The 24,715-nt window shown below is 46.5% G+C and overlaps 1 protein-coding gene across 1 annotated transcript in view; it reads left to right on the top strand.

Annotated features, from left to right (window-relative positions):
• The window catches only part of CUNH11orf97 (chromosome unknown C11orf97 homolog), a 60,780-nt gene extending 37,671 nt beyond the window's left edge, over positions 1-23,109 (top strand). The window contains exon 5 of the mRNA XM_088455721.1: positions 22,756-23,109. Coding sequence (XP_088311847.1) covers positions 22,756-22,850 — 95 coding nt within the window. The 3' untranslated portion in view covers positions 22,851-23,109. The remainder of the gene's footprint in view (positions 1-22,755) is intronic.
• Positions 23,110-24,715: the final 1,606 nt, after the last annotated feature.

Genomic DNA, 24,715 nt, shown 5'->3' with positions numbered 1-24,715 from the left:
GCAGGCAGCACACAGGCAGCACGCAGGCAGCATGCAGGAGGCTTTGCAATTCCAACCTTGCTAATATGCAAATGCAGCAGAAGGTGCATGACATCCCCAGTCTGCATTTGCGTTCCCAGCAGTGTGACCCAGGTCGAAGGCTATGAATACCGGTCGCTATGGTGAATGGCGCCAGACAGCCGGCCAGGTGAGTAAGCTGAGGTCAGGAAACTGCGTCTGTTCCTGAATAGACGATAGATACACATATGGAGTTAGGCAGCACCCAGGTAATACAATGACAGCGATTCAAATATGGTCCAACTTTTCAGCATTACTGAACTTCGCCTACATAAGAACACCCTCTCCAGTCCTAATGCATGCACGTTTGCACAGGTGCTACTACAGAATGTGTGGGTTGGATTTCTGAGCATGTGCAGAGCTAAATAAAATGTACAGTAAAATGCAGTAGTACTCACTCCACATCAGCACCTATATGTATGGAAAGTGATGGATCAGTAGTGGCATATTGGGTGGGATGTACTAAGGACAGAAATGCAGTGAAACCCCAAAAAGTGCAGTTTTCGGGGCTTTTACTGCATTTCTCAAATGTGCTAAGCACCAGAATACGATGCACTCCAGTGTTTTTTATCCCTCCCAGCTCGCCCTGCGGCGCTCGCGTGCTTCTCCACATACTCAGAAGGTCTCCAGAAGGACTCCTGGGTGTTAAACTTGGAAGTCCCTCTATCCGAGACTATCGCAAAGGACAGTTCTTATCGGGAGAGCTGTCCTTTGCAATTTTAATTGCATTTCTAAGAAAAGTACTTACAGGGGTAATTAACGCCGGTATGTACCCTATCAGGGGTGGGATGCAGCGCATTGGGGGATGTAATGCTTAGTACATCCCGCCCATTGTGAGAGAGCAATATTTTAACTTGCCCCCATAAATCAAAAATGACTTGGACATTCTGCCTAGCCTTATTATGAAGCATTTCTTCACGGTGCTGAATTTCTACATTGTACTAGTATTCCCTGCCTGGGCTCTCAGGAAAATATGTCTTACTTGTAAAACTTCCCATAAAGTAAAATTTGAAGTTTGCCTTAGTCAAGAACAAACACCACACAGTGTCACACAATGTACTATAGGTGGCGCTGTAACGACTGATGTCAGTAGGGCATTTTCCTTCTCACCTCTGAGGAGGAAGGTATCATGGCAGATCCCATGGGCGGTTAGGGCCATGGGAACTCGGGAGATTCAGGGCCTGATTCAGAGGCGGAAGCTAATGCATCACAGTTGCGCTTTTTTTGCAGAGTTGCAGTGGCGTAATATGTGTATTTGTGTGCTCCGCACAGTGCAAGCCCTGAGATGCCCACTTTCAATGACCATGGACAGTGCAAATCCACTGATGGTTCCTAACACTCCACCGTCTACACCATGGATATTTGCACCAGCCTATGACTGGCACAGCGTCTCCTTCTCAACTCCAGCTAAACATGGCCTCTGTGGCTACAGCACTGCGTTTGGGAACACATCCGCATTTACTGATGCACCCGTGACACTCTCATACGAGCATGTTCATGAGAGGACCTTTCTTCAGGACACCTCCCAGATACCACCCAGGAACACCCATGATTTTGCCTCGTGGGTTCTAATGCCAGCTCCTCTGTATGCAATGGTGGATCCAGGTACACTCAGGGGAACGCATGCGCCGTCCGGGTTTTCAGAACTTTCCCTGCATGAGCAGTAGCAAACACTTGTTTAACTGCACAAACATTGGCAAGAGTTAACTTCTAAATCAGGCCCTCAGTGAGTATGAACTGCACCATCTGCATGTCCATAGTAACCTGGAACCTCTTCAAAAGCTGCAAACAGCGCCCCCAGTGGACAAATCATTAATAGAATACCTTCTTGAAGAAGATGCCCACTCTCCCACGTATATACTTTTTCCACCTTAAATCAGGGGTGCAGAGAGGGGGGTTGCAATAACAAAGTACCCAGGCCTCTGTAGGAGCCTAGGAGGGCAGGGAAGACATAACCACGAACCCCATATCGGCAGGCACCACCATAGGAATATACACCACGACGCGTTATATAGCTGTGCCAACTCTAGTGACCATGCCCTCCAAGTCTCCAACATGCCTGCCCTTAATTCTGTATATACAGTAACTCTACTGCTATAACTGCAATTATGAGCAAAATTATATAATGTGAAGATACAGGACATTTGCTGCTTGGGGGAGTAGGGGTGGGGGGTTCGTTTATATTAAAGTGAGTTAAAAGTGGGGAACCCCATTCATTATCTCATGCTTTAATTTTTTAACAAATCATCTCTCAAGTATGACAACACCTAATTCTACTTGGCAGGAAGAAGACATATGTTGTGTTTAACTCTTTTTTATGTATATTATTTTGTTTCAGTAGCCTGTTATAACTTTGTTTATATAAATGATGGAGTTTGATATTACCGAGGTTTTCATATAATGACGTGTTTTTTTTTGGGGGGGGGGGTTTGTATCATTCAAGTTGTCATATAATTAGTTTTATTACTGTAAGTGATTATGTGTATGGCTATTGTGTAGTTCACTGTTTACTGTTACCTAATTGTGTGATACATTGAAGCTTATTATTAGGCTATTTCCACATACTGTACTGTACCTCCCTGACCATCACATCAGCACTGACACCACAGCTACAAATAAGGTCTGAGGTTCCCCTATAGGCGAGAAGTGATCTTCTTTGCCTGGATGTTGTCTGCTCATTGGTCTAGTAGTCTCTAAATGACACAACACAGTGGTTACTGTTATATAGAAAGGGAAGTGTAACAAAAGGAAAAATAATAAAACCACACGTGACCGTCTCTCAATACAAGGAAACCACATTATAAATAGAATCCATATGACTCAGGTGTCCCAGTGCAAAATATATTACCCGTGGCAGCATGTGCTACACCTTACAGACAGATGAAGCTTAGGGTGATGGGTGAGAGCTTAGCAGGGCCTGATTCAGAGAGGTACGCTAATCCAATCGCAGCTGCAATCCCGCTCAAAGCTGCTCTGTGAAAACATGCTAATGCTGTAGCCGCTGGGCTATGTATTGAGGCGTCCACCGGGGCCATCGCCAATTCAAGCAAGCCAACGACGCAGATCATTCAGTAATCGCCCATCTTAGTAACCCTATGGTCACGCAGAATGGAGAGTGATAAACCAGCAGCCACTCAGCTCCTAACTGTCATGTTACAGGCTGTGTTTGAAAAATGACAGTTGGGAGCTGAGTGGCTGCTGGTTTATCACTCTCCACTTTATCACTTCCCAGAGCTTAGTACATCTGCCCCTCAGATGTAAAAGTTGCTGTGTGAGCGTGATGCTGTGAAATGATTTACTACAGTACCTTATGCCAATGCGAGGATCCATAGCGCTACTGCAAGGATCCATAGGGCTACTGCGAGCATCCAGAAGGCTACTGCGAGGATCCAAAGGGCTGCTGCGAGGATATAAAGGGCTACTGCGAGGATATAAAGGGCTACTGCGAGGATCCATAGGGCTACTGCGAGAATCCATAGGGCTACTATGAGGATCCAAAGGGCTACTGCGAGGATCCATAGGGCTACTGCGACTGGCTGGAAGCTGCTCCGCCCACTGTTTTTCCATTTACAGCTGCAGCCGTCACCAGTAGTATTGGCGCGTGCACCTGCCCCATTCTGGGTGTAAGAGATCCGTCTGATACAGGCTTCTCTTCTCCACACGCATGGCTCATGACACGCTCACATGACAGAACACTTCTGTGCTATTGCATTGTCGCCTCCCAAAATGCCCATTTCATGCAAAAACAGATCCAGCCAAAACCTTTTGTCACAGGATGGAACGAAAAAATGCGTAAATTTGCTTCCACGCATGAACTATATGCCAAAGGCGGATACACGCTTGCACAATATCTGCCCAATTTGCCCGATTTGGACAAATCGGAACGACATATCAGGCATATCATGCAGTGTGTATGCCCGATTACGCACCGCTGCGGGTCACATGTGATATCATGTGATTGGCCGTGCTGCACGCCCAATTACAAGAAATCGCACGTGGGGCTGTGTAGTTTAATGAAGGGCAGAACGAGTGATCGTTCCATCATACGTTAAATCCGACTCCAAATCAGCTTATTAATCTGTTCAAAGAAATCAAACACTGCCCCCCAGTAGCGCGGTACAATAATAAATGAAAAGTAACCGCTTTTCCTCTGAAAATAAATGCATAAAAAAAACACTCGCCCTCTTAACATTCCCTCCTTCAACGGCAAACACTTGACTCCCGCTTTACGGTAATATTTCGGTATCGAGGGCATTTGCAACATCGCAATCCATTTATATACCCCATGCATTTACTTTTCAACAAATTACCTTTCAAACATTGTGAGGACTTTATTATATTCAGCAACCTTAATTTGTTTTTAACTTTTTTTATTAGTTTGTTGTTTCAATATCCTGTAATAACTTTATTTATATAAGTGACCAAGTTGGTTATCTAGAGTATGCTCTCGAATAACGTGCTCGATTAGAACTTATTGGCTTATTGTGTTTTTTTCAGTATCCTTCCAGTTATCACGTATTGTTTCCTGTTACCGGTATGTTTATGTATGTTAGGTTACCGGTAGACTGGTCTCTACAGGTTATTGTTTACTTTGAAATTGTAAAAATTTCAGACAAATATTCCACTTGCGTGATACACTGCAGATCATTATTAGGCTTTTATCTTTCCGACCATCTCATGAGCACTAAAACAATTTGTGTGGTTCCAATATAGAGGATGTGACTAGCATGTCATTCGCGATAACTGCTCACTTAGTTAATAGTTTCTAAATGAGGAACTGTAACCCCAAAAAACTTAAAATAAATCACGTCACAGTTTTCCAATTCAAAGGAAACCAAAGGCTAAATATAATCTACATGGCTCAGGTGGTTAGTGCAATACAATACCCACGCTCTGTGTGTCTTAGTATAAAACTCCCACACTGTACATACACACAACTTTTGTCCATATTTACTGGTATATTTACTAAGATGCGGATTTTTAGAAATGGAGATGTTGCCCATAGCAACTATTCAGATTCTACTTATTTATCTAGCACTTTCTAGAAGATAATATCTAGAATCTGCTTGGTTGCTATGCAGTGGCGTATCTAGGGGGGGGGTCGAGCGGGGCACGTGCCCTGGGTACAGTCCACCGTCCAGGGCAGTGCGGTCTGCGGCACTACAAACTAAAACAAACACTCTGCCACCGCCGCCACCAGTGTGTTTGTTTTAGCACTGCAGCCAATAAGAGTCAGGCAGACTCTTATTGGCTGCTGCACCCAGGGAGTAGGAGCGGGGATTCGGGTAAGTATAATTATGTGTGCCTATGTGTTTATGTGTATGGGGCACTACTACTGGGGGCACAGAAGGCATTGCATAACGGGCACTACTACTGGGGGCACTGCATAATGTGCACTACAACAGGGGGCATTGCATAATGGGCACTACTACTGGGGGCACTGCATAATGTGCACTACAACAGGGGGCATTGCATAAGGGGCACTACTACTGGGGGCACTGCATAATGTGCACTACAACAGGGGGCATTGCATAAGGGGCACTACTCCTGGGGGCACTGCATAATGTGCACTACTACAGGGGGCATTGCATAAGGGGCACTGCTACTGGGGACATTGCATAAGGGGCACTACTACAGTGGGCATTGCATGAGTGGCACTGCTACTAGGGGCATTGCATAAGGGGCACTACTGCTGGGGGCATCGCATAAGGGGCACTACTACTGGGGGCATTAAGGTGCATATGAAATGGAAAGTTCTCAGAGTTACTAGAAACATGTTGACCCCCTCCCATTTTTCAGTGACCACGCCCCTTGTGACTTGTAGCTACGACCTCCTGCCGGCTATACTTGGGAATATAGACATACAAGAAGTTTCTGCCAAAACTATACCAGTATCTGGAGGTGAGGATACTGTAAGGTTAGGGAGACGTAGTACATTTAATATGCACGGAGGTAATTAAACACCCAAGCCTGTGGGTGTATACCTCTGATCAGGAAAGGGTTACTTAGTGAGTGAGGTGATATTGAGGGTGGGATATTAGGTGGGTTAGCCTATGGTTTTGTAATAGTGGCAGGTTAGAAGGGTCATTTTCAGTATTGCTGCTTGGCAGCCATTTTATGCAGCTCTTCTGGTGACCGTTTAATTCTTTGTTGCTTGGTGTCGGCTTTTCATGTGGCGGGAAAGAACGGTAGTGGTCACCATCTGCCTTTGCAGCTTGAGGTGCTCTCCCTTCCAATACATGGCTTAGGCTGATTCTACCCTACCGGGGTCAGCAGCACCATCGGTCCAGGTGGGCCTCACGTCGTGTCATTGGGGTGGGAGGTTGATACCTTGGACATGATAATGGCCTGGCAGTTTGCCTCCCATTTAGAAGAGTGGTGTAAGTATATGGTTAGTTATATTTGCATTGTGGGGCCATTCTTTCTGTACCACCATACTGTTTGTCTTTCTTTCTTCTATTCTTTCTTCTATATCCTATTAGTTAGTTAATTTATAGTTCAATATATAGTTAAATAGTTTATTAGCTTAAAAATCAATAAAGTTGACCTTCCTTTCCTCTTACACAAGTCTCAGGGGCCTATTCATTAAACCTAAAAATTCTCTAGAGATAATTAGGTTTAGAACTCGCATGGAGTTCTACCTAATTATAGGTGGAATTCATCATTCCACCTCTCCATAAGTATCTATTCCGAAAAGCTGTCATTTTTGCGATGACAGCTTTTCGGGAAATAGATACTTATCCCCGCCTACACTACCTTATCGCTTCTGGAAACAGTGCTGCGCATGCGCTGTTACATCTGTAAAACCAGCGCATGTGCAGCACTGCCTACAGATGCATTAAGTTTGTGTACCCCCCCCCCACCCTCCTCTCCCCTGCGCTCACCTCCCCCCCCGACCTACCTGTCCGCGCAGCAGCCTCCGGCTCCGTCCTGCTGGTCTGTCATGTGGTTTCCCAGCAGACCACATGACAGATTAGAAAAAAAAAACTTTTTTTTTTTTTCTAAACTTTCTTGTGCTCTGCTGGGGAGCACACATGACAGACCAGCCTCCGGAGCCTGAGGACAGATCAGAGCGCCGGAGGGACTCGTCGGGGGATCTGCACACGCGGATACAGGTAAGTCGATTCTGCTATTCGCCACCTCACAGTGGCGAATAGTAACTGCATCAAATTCTGAAAATTCATAATTTTTGGAATTTGATGAATACCACAATTTCCACATTCCCATACTAATGTATGGGGAGTGTGGAAATTAACGCAGGGAAACTTAGCAAGGAGATATCTGTGATATCTCCTGTGCTAAGTATGTTCATGAATACCAAAATAACGCCATTTAAGGAAAATGTCCTTAAAAACGTTATTTTAGTGTTGATGAATAGGCCCCTCAGAGTCATTATATATATATATATATTAGGGATGTGCAGGCTCGGATAGGTTCGAGTTTGCACGTGGAGTTCGGATTTTTCCCTCCAAAAAAACGGAACTCAGAACGAGGCAAAACGTCATCTTACATGGACGAACATCATCATTCCTGGACAAAAGACCAGGAATGATGATGTTCGTCCATGTAAGATGACGTTTTGCCTCGTTCTGAGTTCCGTTTTTTTGGAGGGAAAAATCCGAACTCCACGTGCAAACTCGAACCTATCCGAGCCTGCACATCCCTAATATATATATATATATTTATATATATACACACACACACACACACACACATATACAGTATATATGGTAAGGTTTACTTCGGTTACATTACACGTTTATGTATGTTAGGTTAGAGAGAATACGATGATCCACATGAAAAACACTGAAAAAGCCGGATCCATGTTACAATATATGTGCTGTAATATAATGCCTCAAATTCACATTATGCCACACAGTGCCCAAAGTTCACATGCCACACAAAAATGTCCCCCTATTCATATTTTACCACACAGTAGTGCCTCTTATTCATGTTATACTGCACAGTAGTAGTGCCCCTTATACAGATTATACCCTACAGTAGTAGTGCCCCCTATACAGAGTATGCCCCACAGTAATAGTGCCCCTTATACACATTATGCCCCACAGTGCCATAGACCTAAGGCCTGATTACCCCCACAGGTCTAGTGCCCGACAACCTGATGGTTTAGGGAGCAGTTAATAAATACCGGTGGCCCAAGGCACTCCATTACCTCAGCCACCTTACCCCCTGTGTCACTCCATTACCCCTAAGCCACCATGCCCCAGATGTCACTCCATTACCCCTCAGCCACCATACCCCCTGTGTCACTCCATTACCCCTCAGCCACCATACCCCCTGTGTCACTCCATTACCCCTCAGCCACCATACCCAGTGTCACTCCATTACCCCTCAGCCACCATGTCCCCTGTGTCTCTCTATCACACCTCAGCCACCATACCCCCTGTGTCACTCCATTACCCCTCAGCCACCATGCCCCCTGTGTCACTCCATTACCCCTCAGCCACCATGCCCCCTGTGTCTCTCTATTACACCTCAGCCACCTTACCCCCTGTGTCACTCCATTACCCCTAAGCCACCATGCCCCAGATGTCACTCCATTACCCCTCAGCCACCATACCCCCTGTGTCACTCCATTACCCCTCAGCCACCATACTCAGTGTCACTCCATTACCCCTCAGCCACCATGTCCCCTGTGTCTCTCTATCACACCTCAGCCACCATACCCCCTGTGTCACTCCATTACCCCTCAGCCACCATGCCCCCTGTGTCACTCCATTACCCCTCAGCCACCCTGCCCCCTGTGTCTCTCTATTACACTTCAGCCACCTTACCCCCTGTGTCACTCCATTACCCCTCAGCCACCATGTCCCCTGTGTCTCTCTATTACACCTCAGCCACCATACCCCCTGTGTCACTCGATTACCCCTCAGCCCTTTGCAAGTTGCAATCCTCTCCCATGACCGGGGCCTCGCCAGCAGCCTCACTTACCTGGATATTCTGCTTACTCTGCTCCTCTTCTCCGCGGTGGTTTTTCTGGTCTTCAGTCGCAATGGTGTTGACGTCATGATGTTACACGCATTACGCCAAAAAAAAGAAACAAAAAAACCTTTATTCTGCTGACTGTGGCCAGCGGTAGCTACAGTACCTCCTGCTGACATTGCGGCTACCTCCCATGCAGTCGGGATGTGACTGTTCACTGACTGCATGGGAAGTAGCCGTGATGTTAAGGGGAGGTAGCGAACACTCTGGTGGGTACAGGAATGGGAATTAAATACAGGGTACTGTACATTGCCCTGGACAGCGGCACCCCCTCTATACTGGACCTGTCATGACCCTGGGCATGTGCCCGCTCGTTACGCCACTGCTTACGGGATCACTTGTATTATACGTCTGTCTATTGCCTCTTTACTCAGATTAACGAATGAGTGCCTAATTCAGAGATGTACGTAAATTAAATATTTATGAGGTTTGCAGATCTGCACATGTGCAGGAGTTGCACTGCGCATTTGCAGATCAGTTTCTGCGATGTCGCAGAGCTAAATAAAAGGCCATTTAAAGTAAACCTGCTCGTCTGATATTTAATTATAAATCATTGTACTGTCTTTGTTCTCCTCCTAGGCAGGAGTAGCAGCACTTCTTAACCTTGTGGGCAGTAAGTAAATGTGGGGCAGTGTATGCAGTCATTACGTCGATACCAGAATGTTGACATGGTCTGAATGTCGACAAGCAAAATGCAGACATGGACAAAAATTATGACATTCACAGTGTGGGCTGCAGTTAGTTTAGGGTTCAGGTTATAATTACATAAAAGTCCTTTGCCGACTGTGGACACTCACAATGTTGGCATCCTGTCAATATCGACATTACGAAGGTTGACATGTCGACATATTGTCCTTGTCAACATTTGGATCATGCAGACATTCTGGTGTCAACATTCTGAATATCAACATTTAATGCCACACCCCGGGATGTGGGATGTAGTTAATAAACCGGTAGATGCGATGCCGCCGGTCTAAATCCTGACTCCTCCTGCCCAACAAGGGACTTAAGATAGGCGTTGAAATCTTAATCCCGACACTGGAACACCGACGCCCGCCATCCCGATCGTCCTTGGATGGGTAAGTATAACACTTAGCCTGGGGATGGGGGGGTAAGGTTTAGAGATCCCCGGGGGAACTTAGTGTTAGGCACCCCCCTGGGGAAGGTTAGGGTTAGGCATTAGGGGAGAGTTTAGATTTAGGCACCACTAAAGGAAAGTTAGGGTTAGGGGGGGAGAGGGGAGGCTTAGGTTACTTACCGTTAGTTGTTGGGATTTCGACCCGCCGGCCTGCCGCTGTCGGTATTTGATCCGGCATTACATACCGATTCCCCTGGGATAGCATATACAACAAATACACAGGGCCGTAACTAGGGGTGTATGCGTGCGGTGCAGCCGCACAGAGCGCGGTGCTCTGTGGGCAGCACTGCCGATCACCCACAGCTCCTACATCTGGCTGGCAGGGTGCCTGTAATGGCACGCTGCTGCCAGAATCTCTGCGGCAGTGCCTGGAGTGTCTTTAGGATGCTCCAGACGGTCACACTGCTGCCCTTACAGCTCCCCGGAGCATCTTGAGGATGCTCTGGGCATTGCTGTAATCACCAGCTCCCGACGCCTGGTGCAGGCCATGCCCTGCATGACGTCATATGGAGGGGGCGTGGCCTGCACCAGACACTGGTAGCACTAGCTACGGCACTGCAAAGTCATGTAACAACACAATGCATAATAATTAAATCTTTGTGTGTTTCCAATTGTGTTACTTACACACAATTCATCTTACACAATTAATATTTGAAAAAACATGGATGTTAAGATAGTCTGCTGAGAATGCACAGCCAAACAAGGCTTTAGACAGTATTTTCTGGATGTATTGTACATTTGCATTCCGATGGCACGTGAGATTAAAATGATTAATTCTGAACAGACTTGTAAACAGTGTCTGCCCCCAGTCACGTATCCTCGTGCAATGGATGATACACATAGAATAACCCCTTACATGCAATGTTTACCCTACTGTAAGATAAGCACTGAACACTATTACTGCATTACTGTCTATGGTTATTTTCTCACCGTCCTTTTTATACCAGGAAAATATACATTTAAATTATTCCTTGTGACTGTTCACTTTCTACTTCTCTATTTCATAAAATCAATTGTAATTAATCATTTAGCCTTTTATTGTTACTGTATCTTACTTCCACCTATTGTATATTATGGCTAAGCCTGATTCTCCGCACGGTAGACTGAGTTTAAATAAAGAATGTGATAGGGAGCATTCACAGCAAGTGAGGACAGGGAACACGCTGCACTCCTCATTTGTTCTGCATATCTGATTAACAAAGTATTATAGTGTGTGACTGCGCTCCATTGGGATTTATAACCCATTTAATATCCTCCTGTATTCAAAGTGCTCACTCATGCTTGTTGGAAAGTTACAGAAAGATAGATTTTTATCAATTCATAGTAAAAAAAAATAATAATACTTGAGAGACACTTTTAAATCATGTCTGTTCAGAATAAATTTTAATCCAAATTAGAATGCCACCCTTGATCTACATTTCCTCCCATTAACTCAGGCCTATCCAAGATATGGTCAACTGGCTTACTGCTACGACCCTCCTGAAGAAACTGATGCCAGGTCAGCGAAACGCGTCAATCATTGCAGATTTTTGCTGCCATATAACAATTGCGAACTTTCCCTACGGTTACATAGCTGGTAGTTGTGTTCCGTGCAACATTATTGGCATGATGCCAGATTGTGGGGTTTACTTGCCAATACATTAGAGTTCACCCTTATGTCTTATGCCTTAACTTGTTTACATCAGGCCTAACTCTCAATTTCATTGCGAATTTTGGCAGCTGTGGACACATTATTGGTCATACCGCTGCACATGGCAAGATATTTACTGAGCTAATATTAGATACAAACAGGAGCGTCTTAAGAGAGAAGGGGGCCCTTGTGCACTCCCCATGCGGGCCCCCCTCCTCCCTCCCCAGTGGCCAGCAACCGACTGACGCAGCTGGCCAGCCACCGGAGCCTTAGTAGACTCCGGGCACTAGAGTGTGCCTGGAGTCTACTGCGCATGCGCGCCCATTTTCCGGTGTTCTGAGTAGCGCTGACACCCGACGCGGGACCACGGACAGGTAAGTTTAAAATAATATGGGTGCAAGGTGTGCAGTGTTGGGCACACCCTTTTAAGTGTAACTGTTCTGATTGGTGTGCCCTTCTCCCTGTGAATGTATACCCTGGAGGGAGGCAGAGATAGATTTGTCTAGAGGGTAGGGAATTAACTCTCCTTATTCTACAGTACCTCTTTCCATACCTTCTCATACCTCTGACAGGAAGAAGCATTCAGTGATCAGGTTAGTCACTGGCTCTTCCTCCTGTCAGAAGCAGCAGTAATAGGCAGTCTGGGGATGAAAAATAAAACACAACAAGGTAATCTGAATTATCTGACATTATCTGGCCAGAACATACAAGCAAGACTTCTTGCTAATTTATTCGTAAGTTACATTTTTATTTTAAAAGTTTTCTTAGCAATGTGCAGATTTGGAGTTAAACAGCTATGGCACCTCGAAGCGGTGCTGCGCGCTGGGGTGGGGGCGCTGTGAGGCCCTCAGCCCTCCCCTCTCGGCGCCCCTGATAGCCGTTACATTGATTGTCTATCATTGTCTTTGTGATCTCCTCTGACAGCTCTCTCCTTTGCTTTCTCTGGACCACGCTCTGGGCCTGATTCAGACCCGCTCGCAAGTGCATAGCACTAGCAAGCGGGTCGATTGTGGCCCAGTGCGCACATGCGGCATGCACACTGCGCATGCGCGAGCCCCGGAGCGAGCGCAAAAAGTACTCGCTCCATGGCACACTACAAAAGGGGCGACTGTCTATGCTGATCGACAGCTCGCCCCGTTTTGTAGGTGTGGCCAGAAGCTCTCTGGGGCTTGCGACCATGAGACCCTACCACAAGGGTCTCGTCGCAAGCCCGATGGTCGCGATGGTCTTGACCATCGCGACCATCATCCTGGCCGCTCGCAATAGCTGTGGGTGGTCACCCACAGCTATGCGAGCGGCCGGGAGGCCGCAACTTAAAAAACAGCACCCGCCCTGATTCAGAGCGAGCGCTCGCTTTTTGCAAGCGCCTCTGAATCAAGCCCTCAGAGTGGTGAACATGATGCTACCAAACAGCAGAGTGACTACTCTTTCCAATTTAAATAGGCTGAATGACTGATCAGTGATTAGAAGATTGGAGACATGTGTGATGCTAATTCAAGAAAGTTTCGAATATCGCTATAATCCCAATGTTATTTTTTGTAAGGGGCACTAACAAATCTGTCCAGACCAATTTAGAATATCTTTGGAAAGTGAACAATCATTTATTTCTTAAGCTGCATACACACACAACAATTTTTTTAATGAACGATTTTAGTAAACGATTTTTTCCCTTGAAAAAATTAACTAAAATCGTTTACTAAAGTTGTTCATTTACTAAATGTAATGAACGATTTTTATGAACTACAAACGATTTTTGCATATTAACTTAATGAAGATCGTTGAGTTGACAAGTCTGACTGAACTACAAACTACAAACTACAAACGTGAACGCGCATGAACAATAATCGTTCATCGTTTGACTCAGAAAGTGAACGATTTTTACAAACGATTATCGTTAAACGATAATCAATAAAAAAAATCGTTGTGTGTGTATGCACCTTTATGCTTTATTCCTTTGCTTTATTCTATGACATATCAAAAGCTTGCAGGTATACTTGACGCTGTTAATTCCACTTTTCAGGAGGAATGAAGCACTGTTTCAATGAGCTGTAAGATAGCAACAAATTTGTCCACATCTGTACAATCTGTAACAGTACCTGGGCTTGCGGTGGAATTACGTCTGTATTTTTAGAGCAAAATAAGCATTACCATACAGCACATGTGCGGTATGATCGACATGCTGCTGGCGTTTGTGGCGGCGACAGGCAGCGTTACAGAAAATGGAGGCGTGTTGTCCCCATATTCTGAGTGTGCTGAAGCCAGTGGCTGCATCCACAGACGCAGCTTCCCTGGCCTCAGCAGCAGTGTGAATTCCCCAGGACATCCTGAGTGCTACACAGATATCTAATGGACGTGCAGTTGATCTTATGTTGCATCTTTTGTATCCGAGAAGCCAACAGTTGGCGTCTTTTTGCATAATTCGCACGGCCGCTGCGTAGAAAGATGCAGCGGCTGTAGCTTTAGCGTCCATCTTTGAATCAGGCCCTCAGATGCTTAATGGCACACACTGGAGGCCAAAGTGGGCGCTCCAGTCCTTGCACACTCAGACGCACGCTTGTACACCAGGGGGAGGGCTGCTACTAGCATTAGCATAAAGTCACAGACACGACTACGGTAAAAGACGCTATTGCGGTCGCAGCAGCGAGTGACTCAGAATCAGCCCCTTAATCTCTTTATTTATTTTCGGCAAGGTAAACTCCTTAAAAAAAATAGTGAAATATCAAAGGAGTTTGAAAGAAATGGAAAACAATCATTTTGGCATATTACAATGATATAAACAATGCATCCAATCCCCCTAATAAATATTTCTGTAGATGGAATGATATTATCCCAGCCATGAGTCTGTTTGAGCTGCACCGATGCCCATACATCACAATATGGTGATTGACCATCTTGGTGTAATTAGGCAGGACCCCAGTGGTTAGAACTCTTTTGTCAGAGGCAGTGCCATATCAGGGTGCCTCTGCTCTCTGGGCTGGCACCCCTCGCCCTCTGTGCATGTGACATCATGAGGTCGCACAGCAAGTGCTGGTAGAGCAATGGGTGCACGAAGATGGGTGCTGGGTGCATCTTTAGGAAGCGCCCTGCGGCTTTCCATGCAATGTGGGGCGTCTCTAGAAAAGTGTGGTGGGGTGCCTGTCCGGGGTATCATCAGTGTAGCGACCATACTGCTCCTTTGGCCTAGCACCCTGGGCGGTGACACTAGTCACACGTCCCTCGATATGGCCCTGGTGAGAGGTAAGGTTGGAGATAACAGACCTATTAGGTAAGTAAGGTATATTAGGTAAGTAAGCAATGTAGACAGAACAACTGTATCTGGCATAGGTATATTTAGCAGGAATCACTATTGCACAGCAGAGTGATACAGTATAAGCATGGTGAAAGCACAGCCCATGGGCTGGTACACTGGTGGTCAATTTAGATACAATGAGAATAGTAAGAGAGTAGTCAGGAACACAGCAGTCAGGTCGTTACACGGGAATTAGAGAACAGGTATATGCAGCGATAGGTAACGGAGCTAGACACAGTGGTGCCGAAAGAATGCGAGCGGGTACTAATTACCTGGGCTCCCCCCATTCAGCCTCAGTGGAGGTGCCTGACGATGGCCCAGGTCCCCTGCCCCCTTACCTGTCAGCAGCAGTGTCTCCCCAAATACTGTTTTGCAGTACCCCGGCCAAGCTCTCTGCTTCCCAAGCTAGACAGCACTATAACCTAGCAGGGATTGTTAGATCTGCACACCTTTTATACACCACGGGGACAGAGACGCGAAATTACAGGTGACTGCCGATACTGCCGCACATAGGGGCCCTTACATCAACACTAAAATAACGTTTTTAAGGACATTTTCCTTAAATATGTTATTTTAGTATTCATGATGACACTTAGCACAGGAGATAACACTGATATCTCCTTGCTAAGTCCCCCTGCGTTAATTTCCACACTCCCCATACATTAGTACATTAGTATGGGGATATGGAAATTATGGTATTCATCAAATTCCGAAATTATGTATTTTCGGAATTTGATGGAGTTACTATTCGCCACTGTGAGGTGGCGAATAGCAGGAGAGACTTACCTGCGGTCAGCTGGACAGGTCCCCCACAGCTCCCTCCGGCGCTCTGGACCCTCCCCTGGCTCCGGTGGTTGCTCGCACACTGTGTTCTCCCAGCAGAACACAATAAAGGTTAGAAATATTTTTTTTTTTTTTCCTAAACTGTACTGTGGTCTGCTGGGAGAACGCGTGTCAGACCAGCAGGCCGGAGCCGGAGGCTGCTGCGCGGGAGGTAAGTGCGGGACAGGGGGGGGAGGTGAGCGGAGGGGGGAGGAGGGATGGGGGGTTGGGTGGGGCACATAAACTTACCGCCACTGTAGGTAGTGCTGCGCATGCGCTGGGTTTACGAATGTAACAGCACATGTGCAGCACTGTTTCCAGATGCGGTAAGTTAGTGTAGAGAGGGAAAGTATCTATATCCCGAAAAGCTGTCACCGCAAAAATGACAGCTTTTCGGAATAGATACTGATGGAGAGGAGGAATGATGAATTCCTCCGGTAATTAGGTAGAACTCCATGCAAGTTCTAAACCTAATTACCTCCATCGATTTTTAAGGTATAATGAATAGGCCCCATAGGCAGATTGCATTCACAGACGCAGAGGATTGTGCGGGTAAGTCCATCTTCTTCTAAGCCTGCTGGCAATACTATTACATTGTTGCAACCAAAATAGTTTTGCTAAATATTAATAGTAGGGGTCACGAATGGGAAATGAGTGCTTCAAACTTCCGGACAGTGGGCCTGATTCAGATTTTTTTACACGGCAAACTAGATAGGACCCACCCATCCCAAATCTAACTCTCTCTGCACATTTTACATCCCCCCCCACCTGTAGTGCAACATGGTTTTACCAAGGTGCGCATATGCAGTACTAGTTCTTTCTTACTTTATTCCCAAATCAGAATCAGGCCCAGAACATTATGTCAATTAAAGCGACCCTAAAAATATACAATGCACGTGATTCAGCTGTGCACGTAAGGGCTCGGCTGAACACAAATTCACAATGATCGGGAATTTGCGCAGGCGCCGGACCCGTACTGTGCATGTACAGTACGGTTCCTGCGTGATCGCACGCAGGGCGGCAGCGGACTTTCAGTGATTGACAGTCTGCTGCCATTTGTCGGCAGGGAGGGGCCGGCGATGGCCTCCGTTTCACAAAACCCATGGGTCACTCAGCTGCCCGATGTTATCGCAGATTATCCAATGCTGCGCCCTTGGACGCAGCTCGGATAAATAATGCATGCAGGAGGCTGCTTTACCATAATTGCAAGGACGGAATTGCAATTAAATCCTGAGCTAAATCAGGCCCAATGTTTTTAGGACAGCGGTTCCCAAACTTTTTTAGAATCACGGCACCCTACAGTATCAGCGTTTTTTCTACGGCACCTCTGGGTCAAAAATTTCTTATTGAGAAATTCAGCAAAAATTGTGCTTCTATGTCACCCTTAGGTTCAGTTATGTGGTGGGTGACAGGGCTGCACTTTTGATTTTTTGACTGGCAGCCCCCAGCACGGGTTTTGCCTATCAGACTGACTAAAAACAGAGACAGAGTGAAAAGTGATAAGAAAGTGATAAGGTGCCAGCCAATCAGCTCCCAACTGTCATTTTTCAAACACAGCCTGTGAGATGACAGTTGGGAGCCAATTGGCTGGCACCTTATCACTTTCTTATCACTTTTCACTCTGTCTCCTAACACTGCTTAGTAAATAGACCCCTTAATCATAAAAGTGTCACCCTGACTGGTACTACACTAGCGTCAGGACTGTGATCGTGCAGAACCCCAAACCCTGATATACTAAGGACAGAGCCTAATATAATACTCACAATTAATATCACTCTGATATTAGCGATCTAATAGCTTCTTCAAAGACTGGGTTCTGGAGCATATATAAAAATAGACTAATAAAGGAACACTTTATTTACAAAGGAAGTACAATGCTTAGTTACAGAAATGGTATAAATAATAAGGAATAAATATTACATAGGCAAACATGTTTGCAATTTCAAAATAGTAGTACAAATTTTCCACACAATTACACTGGGCTCATTCTGGACCAGCGGCACAGCAGGAAATGCAGGTCTAGGCTACAACTTAGAATTGATCCCCCAAGTCTGACATTATGCAAAATGCTCCCATACCTTGATCCAGTCCCTGATGACTGGCTGGCTAATTAATAAGCCCGTCTCTATGCCAGGACCGCCCACGTAACTTTTAACTTCAGTACAAATAAGTGTACAAAATCTGCCCTAATATTCTGTAATAGAGAAACTATAAGGTCCTGGAAAATTATTATTATTATTATTACTATTATTATGTTTATAATTCAGATATAAAAGACTCAAATTTAGACTTAGTACATTAATTAAAAAAAAGTTTTGAATATTTCAAATGTAATTAAATAAAACTAAAATAGTGTTTATTGACACTAACAGCACATGGTTTAGACAGGCAATGTAAGGTAATACAGAAAATATTCCTAGAATTCAACTACTGATAACGAAACCTAAGTCCGACAATAAAATCTTCACAGAAATCTGAATTTAGAAACGTTTCCGTTGTCATGTTTTGCTGAGCCGGCAATAGAGGAGATATTTATCTGCAAATGTTCTTTAACACTAAGTTTTAGTGAAATGGAGAATTATTGATGCTAAAAAATGCTCTGGGACAATTTTATCAGGTATAGATCAGCTCTGTGGCGGACTGAACCTACAGTATCTGTGCGTTGTGATAGCTGCAGTAAACTAAACACTTAGAGGATTGTAATAAAGGACAACTTTGCTCATTGGATGAAGCAAAGATTTGCGCATCTGTATAATCCTGCGAATTTGGGGCCTGATTCTCATTTGGAGTCACAGAAATGGACGCATCTTGCTATTTTCCACTGACTGCACATGCACCAAAAAGTGACACATGCCGCCCACTAGCTGTCAGCACATGCGTCCGCGGCACACTGCGCATGAGTCTCGATGTTTACCGCCGGGAACCACAGAATGAATTTAGACGCAGAGAGAGGCAATTGATGTTGGCGTGTCAAGGTGATAACAGGGAGGTGGTTAGCCAGATGTGGGCGTGTCAGGGTGATAACAGGGAGGTGGCTAGCCAGATGTGGGTGTGTCAGGGTGATAACAGGGAGGTGGCTAGCCAGATGTGGGCGTGTCAGAGTGATAACAGGGAGGTGGCTAGCCAGATGTGGGCGTGTCAGAGTGATAACAGGGAGGTGGTTAGCCAGATGTGAGCGTGTCAGGGTGATAACAGGGAGGTGGCTAGCCAGATGTGGCATGTCAGGGTGATAACAGGGAGGTGGCTAGCCAGATGTGGGCATGTCAGCGTGATAACAGGGAGGTTGCTAGCCAGATCTGGGAGTGTCAGAGTGATAACAGGAAGGTGGCTAGCCGGATGTGGGCGTGTCAGGGTGATAACAGGAAGGTGGCTAGCCGGATGTGGGCGTGTCAGGGTGATAACAGGGAGGTGGTTAGCCAGATGTGGGCGTGTCAGAGTGATAACAGGGAGGTGGCTAGCCAGATGTGGGTGTGTCAGAGTGATAACAGGGAGGTGGCTAGCCAGATGTGGGCGTGTCAGGGTGATAACAGGGAGGTGGCTAGCCAGATGTGGGCGTGTCAGGGTGATAACAGGGAGGTGGCTAGCCAGATGTGGCATGTCAGGGTGATAACAGGGAGGTGGCTAGCCAGATGTGGGCGTGTCAGCGTGATAACAGGGAGGTTGCTAGCCAGATGTGGGCGTGTCAGCGTGATAACAGGGAAGTTGCTAGCCAGATCTGGGAGTGTCAGAGTGATAACAGGAAGGTGGCTAGCCGGATGTGGGCATGTCAGGGTGATAACAGGAAGGTGGCTAGCCGGATGTGGGCGTGTCAGGGTGATAACAGGGAGGTGGCTAGCCAGATGTGGGCGTGTCAGAGTGATAACAGGGAGGTGGCTAGCCAGATGTGGGCGTGTCAGAGTGATAACAGGGAGGTGGCTAGCCAGATGTGGGCGTGTCAGAGTGATAACAGGGAGGTGGCTAGCCAGATGTGGGTGTGTCAGAGTGATAACAGGGAGGTGGTTAGCCAGATGTGGGCGTGTCAGAGTGATAACAGGAAGGTGGCTAGCCGGATGTGGGCGTGTCAGGGTGATAACAGGGAGGTGGTTCGCCAGATGTGGGCGTGTCAGAGTGATAACAGGGAGGTGGCTAGCCAGATGTGGGCATGTCAGAGTGATAACAGGGAGGTGGCTAGCCAGATGTGGGCATGTCAGGGTGATAACAGGGAGGTGGCTAGCCAGATGTGGGCGTGTCAGAGTGATAACAGGGAGGTGGTTAGCCAGATGTGGGCATGTCAGAGTGATAACAGGGAGGTGGCTAGCCAGATGTGGGCGTGTCAGAGTGATAACAGGGAGGTGGCTAGCCAGATGTGGGCATGTCAGAGTGATAACAGGGAGGTGGCTAGCCAGATGTGGGCATGTTGTGGTCTGCGGTTGCATCTTTTGCTGCAGTTGTATGAGGATGTCACATTCATTATATAGACGGTGGTTACATTTTGACATTTTAGAAACTCAACACATCAACCCTGGTGGCCTAGCGGTGACTCACCTGTAGTGATTTTCGGGTCCCGGCAGTTATATGACCATCACTTCCGGGTCAGGCCTCCGATCTTCCAGTGGTCGGGGAAACTATTTTTCTGCTATCACTGACCCTTAGCCCTACCCCTTCCTCTAGTGCCTAACCTTACCCATCCAAACCCAGTGCCTAACCCTACCCCTCACATGCAGTGCCTAACACTACCTCCCTACACTCAGAGCCTAACCCTACCCCTCCACATCCAGTGCCTAACACTGCCCCCCCACACACAGTGCCTAACACTACCTCCCCACACCCAGAGCCTAACCCTACCACCCCACACCCAGTGCCTAACCCTACCACCCCACACCCAGAGCCTAACCCTACCCCCCACACCCAGTGCCTAACCCTATCCCCCACACCCAGTGCCTAACCCTACCACCCCACACCCAGTGCCTAACCCTACCACCCCACACCCAGAGCCTAACCCTACCCCCCCATACCCAGAGCCTAACCCTACCAGCCCACACCGTGCCTATCCCTACCACCCCACACCCAGAGCCTAACCCTACCCCCTTCACCCAGTGCCTAACCCTACCACCCCACACCCAGTGCCTATACCTACCACCCCACACCCAGAGCCTAACCCTGCCCCCCCACACCCAGTGCCTATCCCTACCACCCCACACCCAGAGCCTAACCCTACCCCCCACACCCAGTGCCTAACCCTACCACCCCACACCCAGTGCCTATCCCTACCACCCCACACCCAGAGCCTAACCCTGCCCCCCCACACTCAGTGCCTATCCCTACCACCCCACACCCAGAGCCTAACCCTACCCCACACACCCAGTGCCTAACCCTACCACCCCACACCCAGAGCCTAACCCTACCCCCCACACCCAGTGGCTAACCCTACCCCCCCATACCCAGAGCCTAACCCTACCCCCGCACACCCAGTGCCTATCCCTACCACCCTACACCCAGAGCCTAACCCTACCCCCCACACCCAGTGCCTAAACCTACCACCCCACACCCAGAGCCTAACCCTACCCCCCCACACTCAGTGCCTAACCCTACCACCCCACACCCAGTGCCTAACCCTACCCCCCACACCCAGTGCCTAACCCTACCCCCCCAACACCCAGTGCCTAGTCCTACCCCTCCACACCCAGTCTAAACGGAATCGGTATGTAATCCGGCGGATCAAATCCCGACAGCGGTAGCCCGGCAAGGGTGGAAATCCCGACTGCTTGTCGAATGACACGTTGCCTACGTAATTTTCAACAATGTTGACAATGACCGACATTGTCATTGTCAACATTTTGACTAGTCTGGTGCTAAAGTAATTATTTCCCCTCCCTGGATATCCTCTAACACTTCATCCATCTCTCTTGCATACAGTATCTCATCAGATAGTTCTTCTATGTACAATTACTGCTGGGGCTGAGTCTGACGGGAGTGCTTGTAATCCATTCAGAGGAACAGGTGGTACTATAGGAGAGTGAGCCTCAGGGGTATACTAACTAAAGAGTGGGTTTTTTGAAGTGGAGTTGTTGCCCATGCCAACCAATCAGATTCTACTTATCATTTATCTAGCACCTTCTAGAAGATAATAGCTAGAATCTGATTGGTTGCTATGGGCAACATCTTCACTTATAAAAACCTGCACTTTAGTAAATATACTCCTAGCTGTCTCTGTGTTGATGCATTCGGATTTAGCACCTTTCTATGATGTAGATAATGCAATTTGTCATTTTACTAGTCATACAGGACAGCACACATTCCACCCATGTAAAGTTCCATGATTAATACATGTTAGCCATGTCATGCCAGAATGTCGATATGGCCTGAATGTCGACATTTAGAATGTTGACTTTGATAGAACGTCAACATGCAACAGGTGTACATTGACAATGTCAACAATAGACAGATGATATTTTAGGGTTAGGATTAGTAATAAATTACTGCAGCAATGTAAAACGCATGGTCTACACATGTCGGCTTTTAGTCCAAGTTGACATTCTGGAGTCGACATTCTCAATATCAACATATTGTACCAAACCTGAGGACAACAACAGAGACCAGATTTCATGCATCACCCGTTCTATAGGCATGTACATGTACAAATGTTACAATGACCACATACAGTATTGCAGTATGTTACAAGCTTCTCCCTCTCCTTGTAAGTGTTCTGTATACATTACTCTGTATTCTGTTTTCAGACTCTACCCTGAGATTATAAGATATAAAAGTGTAATTAACCAAACGGTACAGCAAATCCCAAGGGTGTTAACAGATATTGTGTTTCCACCCAATGAACAGATGCTGCTCCCAGTAAGAGGTGGCCTCCGAAACCGCTGACGAACCAGCCAAAGCCCTGTCTCAGCAGGGGCTCAGAAGACGTGTCTCCTCCATAGTTTATTTCTGTGTCGGCTTGTGATACTTACCGTATGTTCGTTTGCTACCAGATGTTTTTTGTTTAGACAACACCTTTCATGGTATATTTGTGTAGTGCTCACAATGATATGAACTTATTGTAGGGAATGATATGACAAACATTTTAAAAAGTAAATTCATGCAAATACAGGTTTTCCAAACTGAAATACACATTATAGCTTCAGAGCTTGAACTTGCCAACAGTCCACAAAAGAAACAACACAGCTGCTGTACAGGGTGGCTCAGTGGCGGATTTCAGTTAAACAGGTCGGAATATTTAAATTAGAGATGTGCGCCGACCCCCGTGTTTTGGTTTTGGATCTGGATTCATCTTCGCGTTTTGGTTTTGCAAAACCACCCTTACAGTAAGTGTTTTGGATCTGGGGACCTGACTCAGACCCGCTCGCTAGATGCATACGCTCGCCCGATGCGTATGCAAATTCGTCTAAGTGACAGCAAGGCAAGCGATCGCACGGCAAGGCATAAGCACGCCCATTATGTCTTGGCGTGCAATCGCTTTGTGTATGCAGACGCCCACCAGCCTGTCTAAAGATGCCCACTTGCGCACGTCATCTCCAGGAAGTGTATGTAACCATCGGTACATCGAGGACCATCGGAAGCGAACGCAGCGCATGTGGTTGACTATACCCTACTGCAAGCACTGCGAACACTTCAGTGTAAATTCGCCCAGGTGACGTGTACTATGACACTGTCTCTTAATTATGCACGCCTCTGAAACGGCGTTAAGCCGCTCAGGCACGCATGCATTCGCACCTCCACTCCCCCATTTCTAGTGGCCTGCCCGTTACCACCCACAAACAGCTTCTCCTGTCACTCACTCTGCTGGGCTGTCTATGCGCAGCGAGCGAACGCTTCACGATCTCTCGCACTGGTCTGCGCACTGCGATGTATACGCATGCGCACATTGCAAAAACATTGCCAGCTACGAGCGAACGCTTCCTAGCGAGCGGGTCTGAATCAGGTAAATGTCTAAAAAGTTTTCCAAAATAACTAAAATCATGTCATTTTTGCAATTCAAAACCCGAAAATTCGGATATAAAATCCGAATTCCGAGCTGCTGGAAGATCAGAACCGCCACTCGGATCTCCCAGGATCACCTCAGGAGATTAGAACCGTGACTCGGATCTGTTCGGACTCACGAAATTCAGGTGGATTCGGATTTCGGGAGAACCGAACCGCACACCTCTAATTTAAACTAGTCAAAGTTTATGAACAACTGTGTTCGTCACATTTATAATATACACTGGAGGCACAAACATCCAATCATTTTTTATCAGATTTTTGGTCCGATTAGCAGGCAGCTAAGTGCGATATTGAGAGCAGCACATTCTGTACTGGGTAGAAGGAATTTTGTTGGAAGGTTCTGTAAATATCCCCACAACATGGCAAAATCTTTTGATTGTATGTAGAAAATGTATTTAACTTAGATATGTAATGTTCATTTATATTCCCTAAGCATGACTTCCTATCCTTTTATGCTCCTGTACGTATACTGTACGTCAATGTTGAAAGTAGTTGTTTAATATACATAATGCAGTATGAAGGCTCAGTAGCACTTTTAATGCTTTTTCAGTATAACTTATCTCAATTACTGTCATTAAAGTAAGCCTTCTGTTATCTTGATGCCCAACCCATCTTGGCATGAATAATGAGTCTGACAGGTGACTGCGTATTAACGAGCCCATTTATCAAGGAGTTTTATCATATACAATGAGTTTTAAACCTCGCTGCATATGATAAAACACGTTGATAATTGGGCCCCTAAGAGAAGCGTTTCAGGAATGATCGGCAGCATTGGATCCTATGCTTGAGCATCAGTCATCTG

This window comes from Taudactylus pleione, unplaced genomic scaffold (genome assembly GCF_031769625.1).
Source record: "Taudactylus pleione unplaced genomic scaffold, aTauple2 ptg000667l, whole genome shotgun sequence".
Classification (NCBI taxonomy): Eukaryota; Metazoa; Chordata; class Amphibia; order Anura; family Myobatrachidae; genus Taudactylus; species Taudactylus pleione.
Note: the sequence above shows the minus strand (reverse complement) of the source record. Positions and strands in the feature narration are given on the sequence as shown.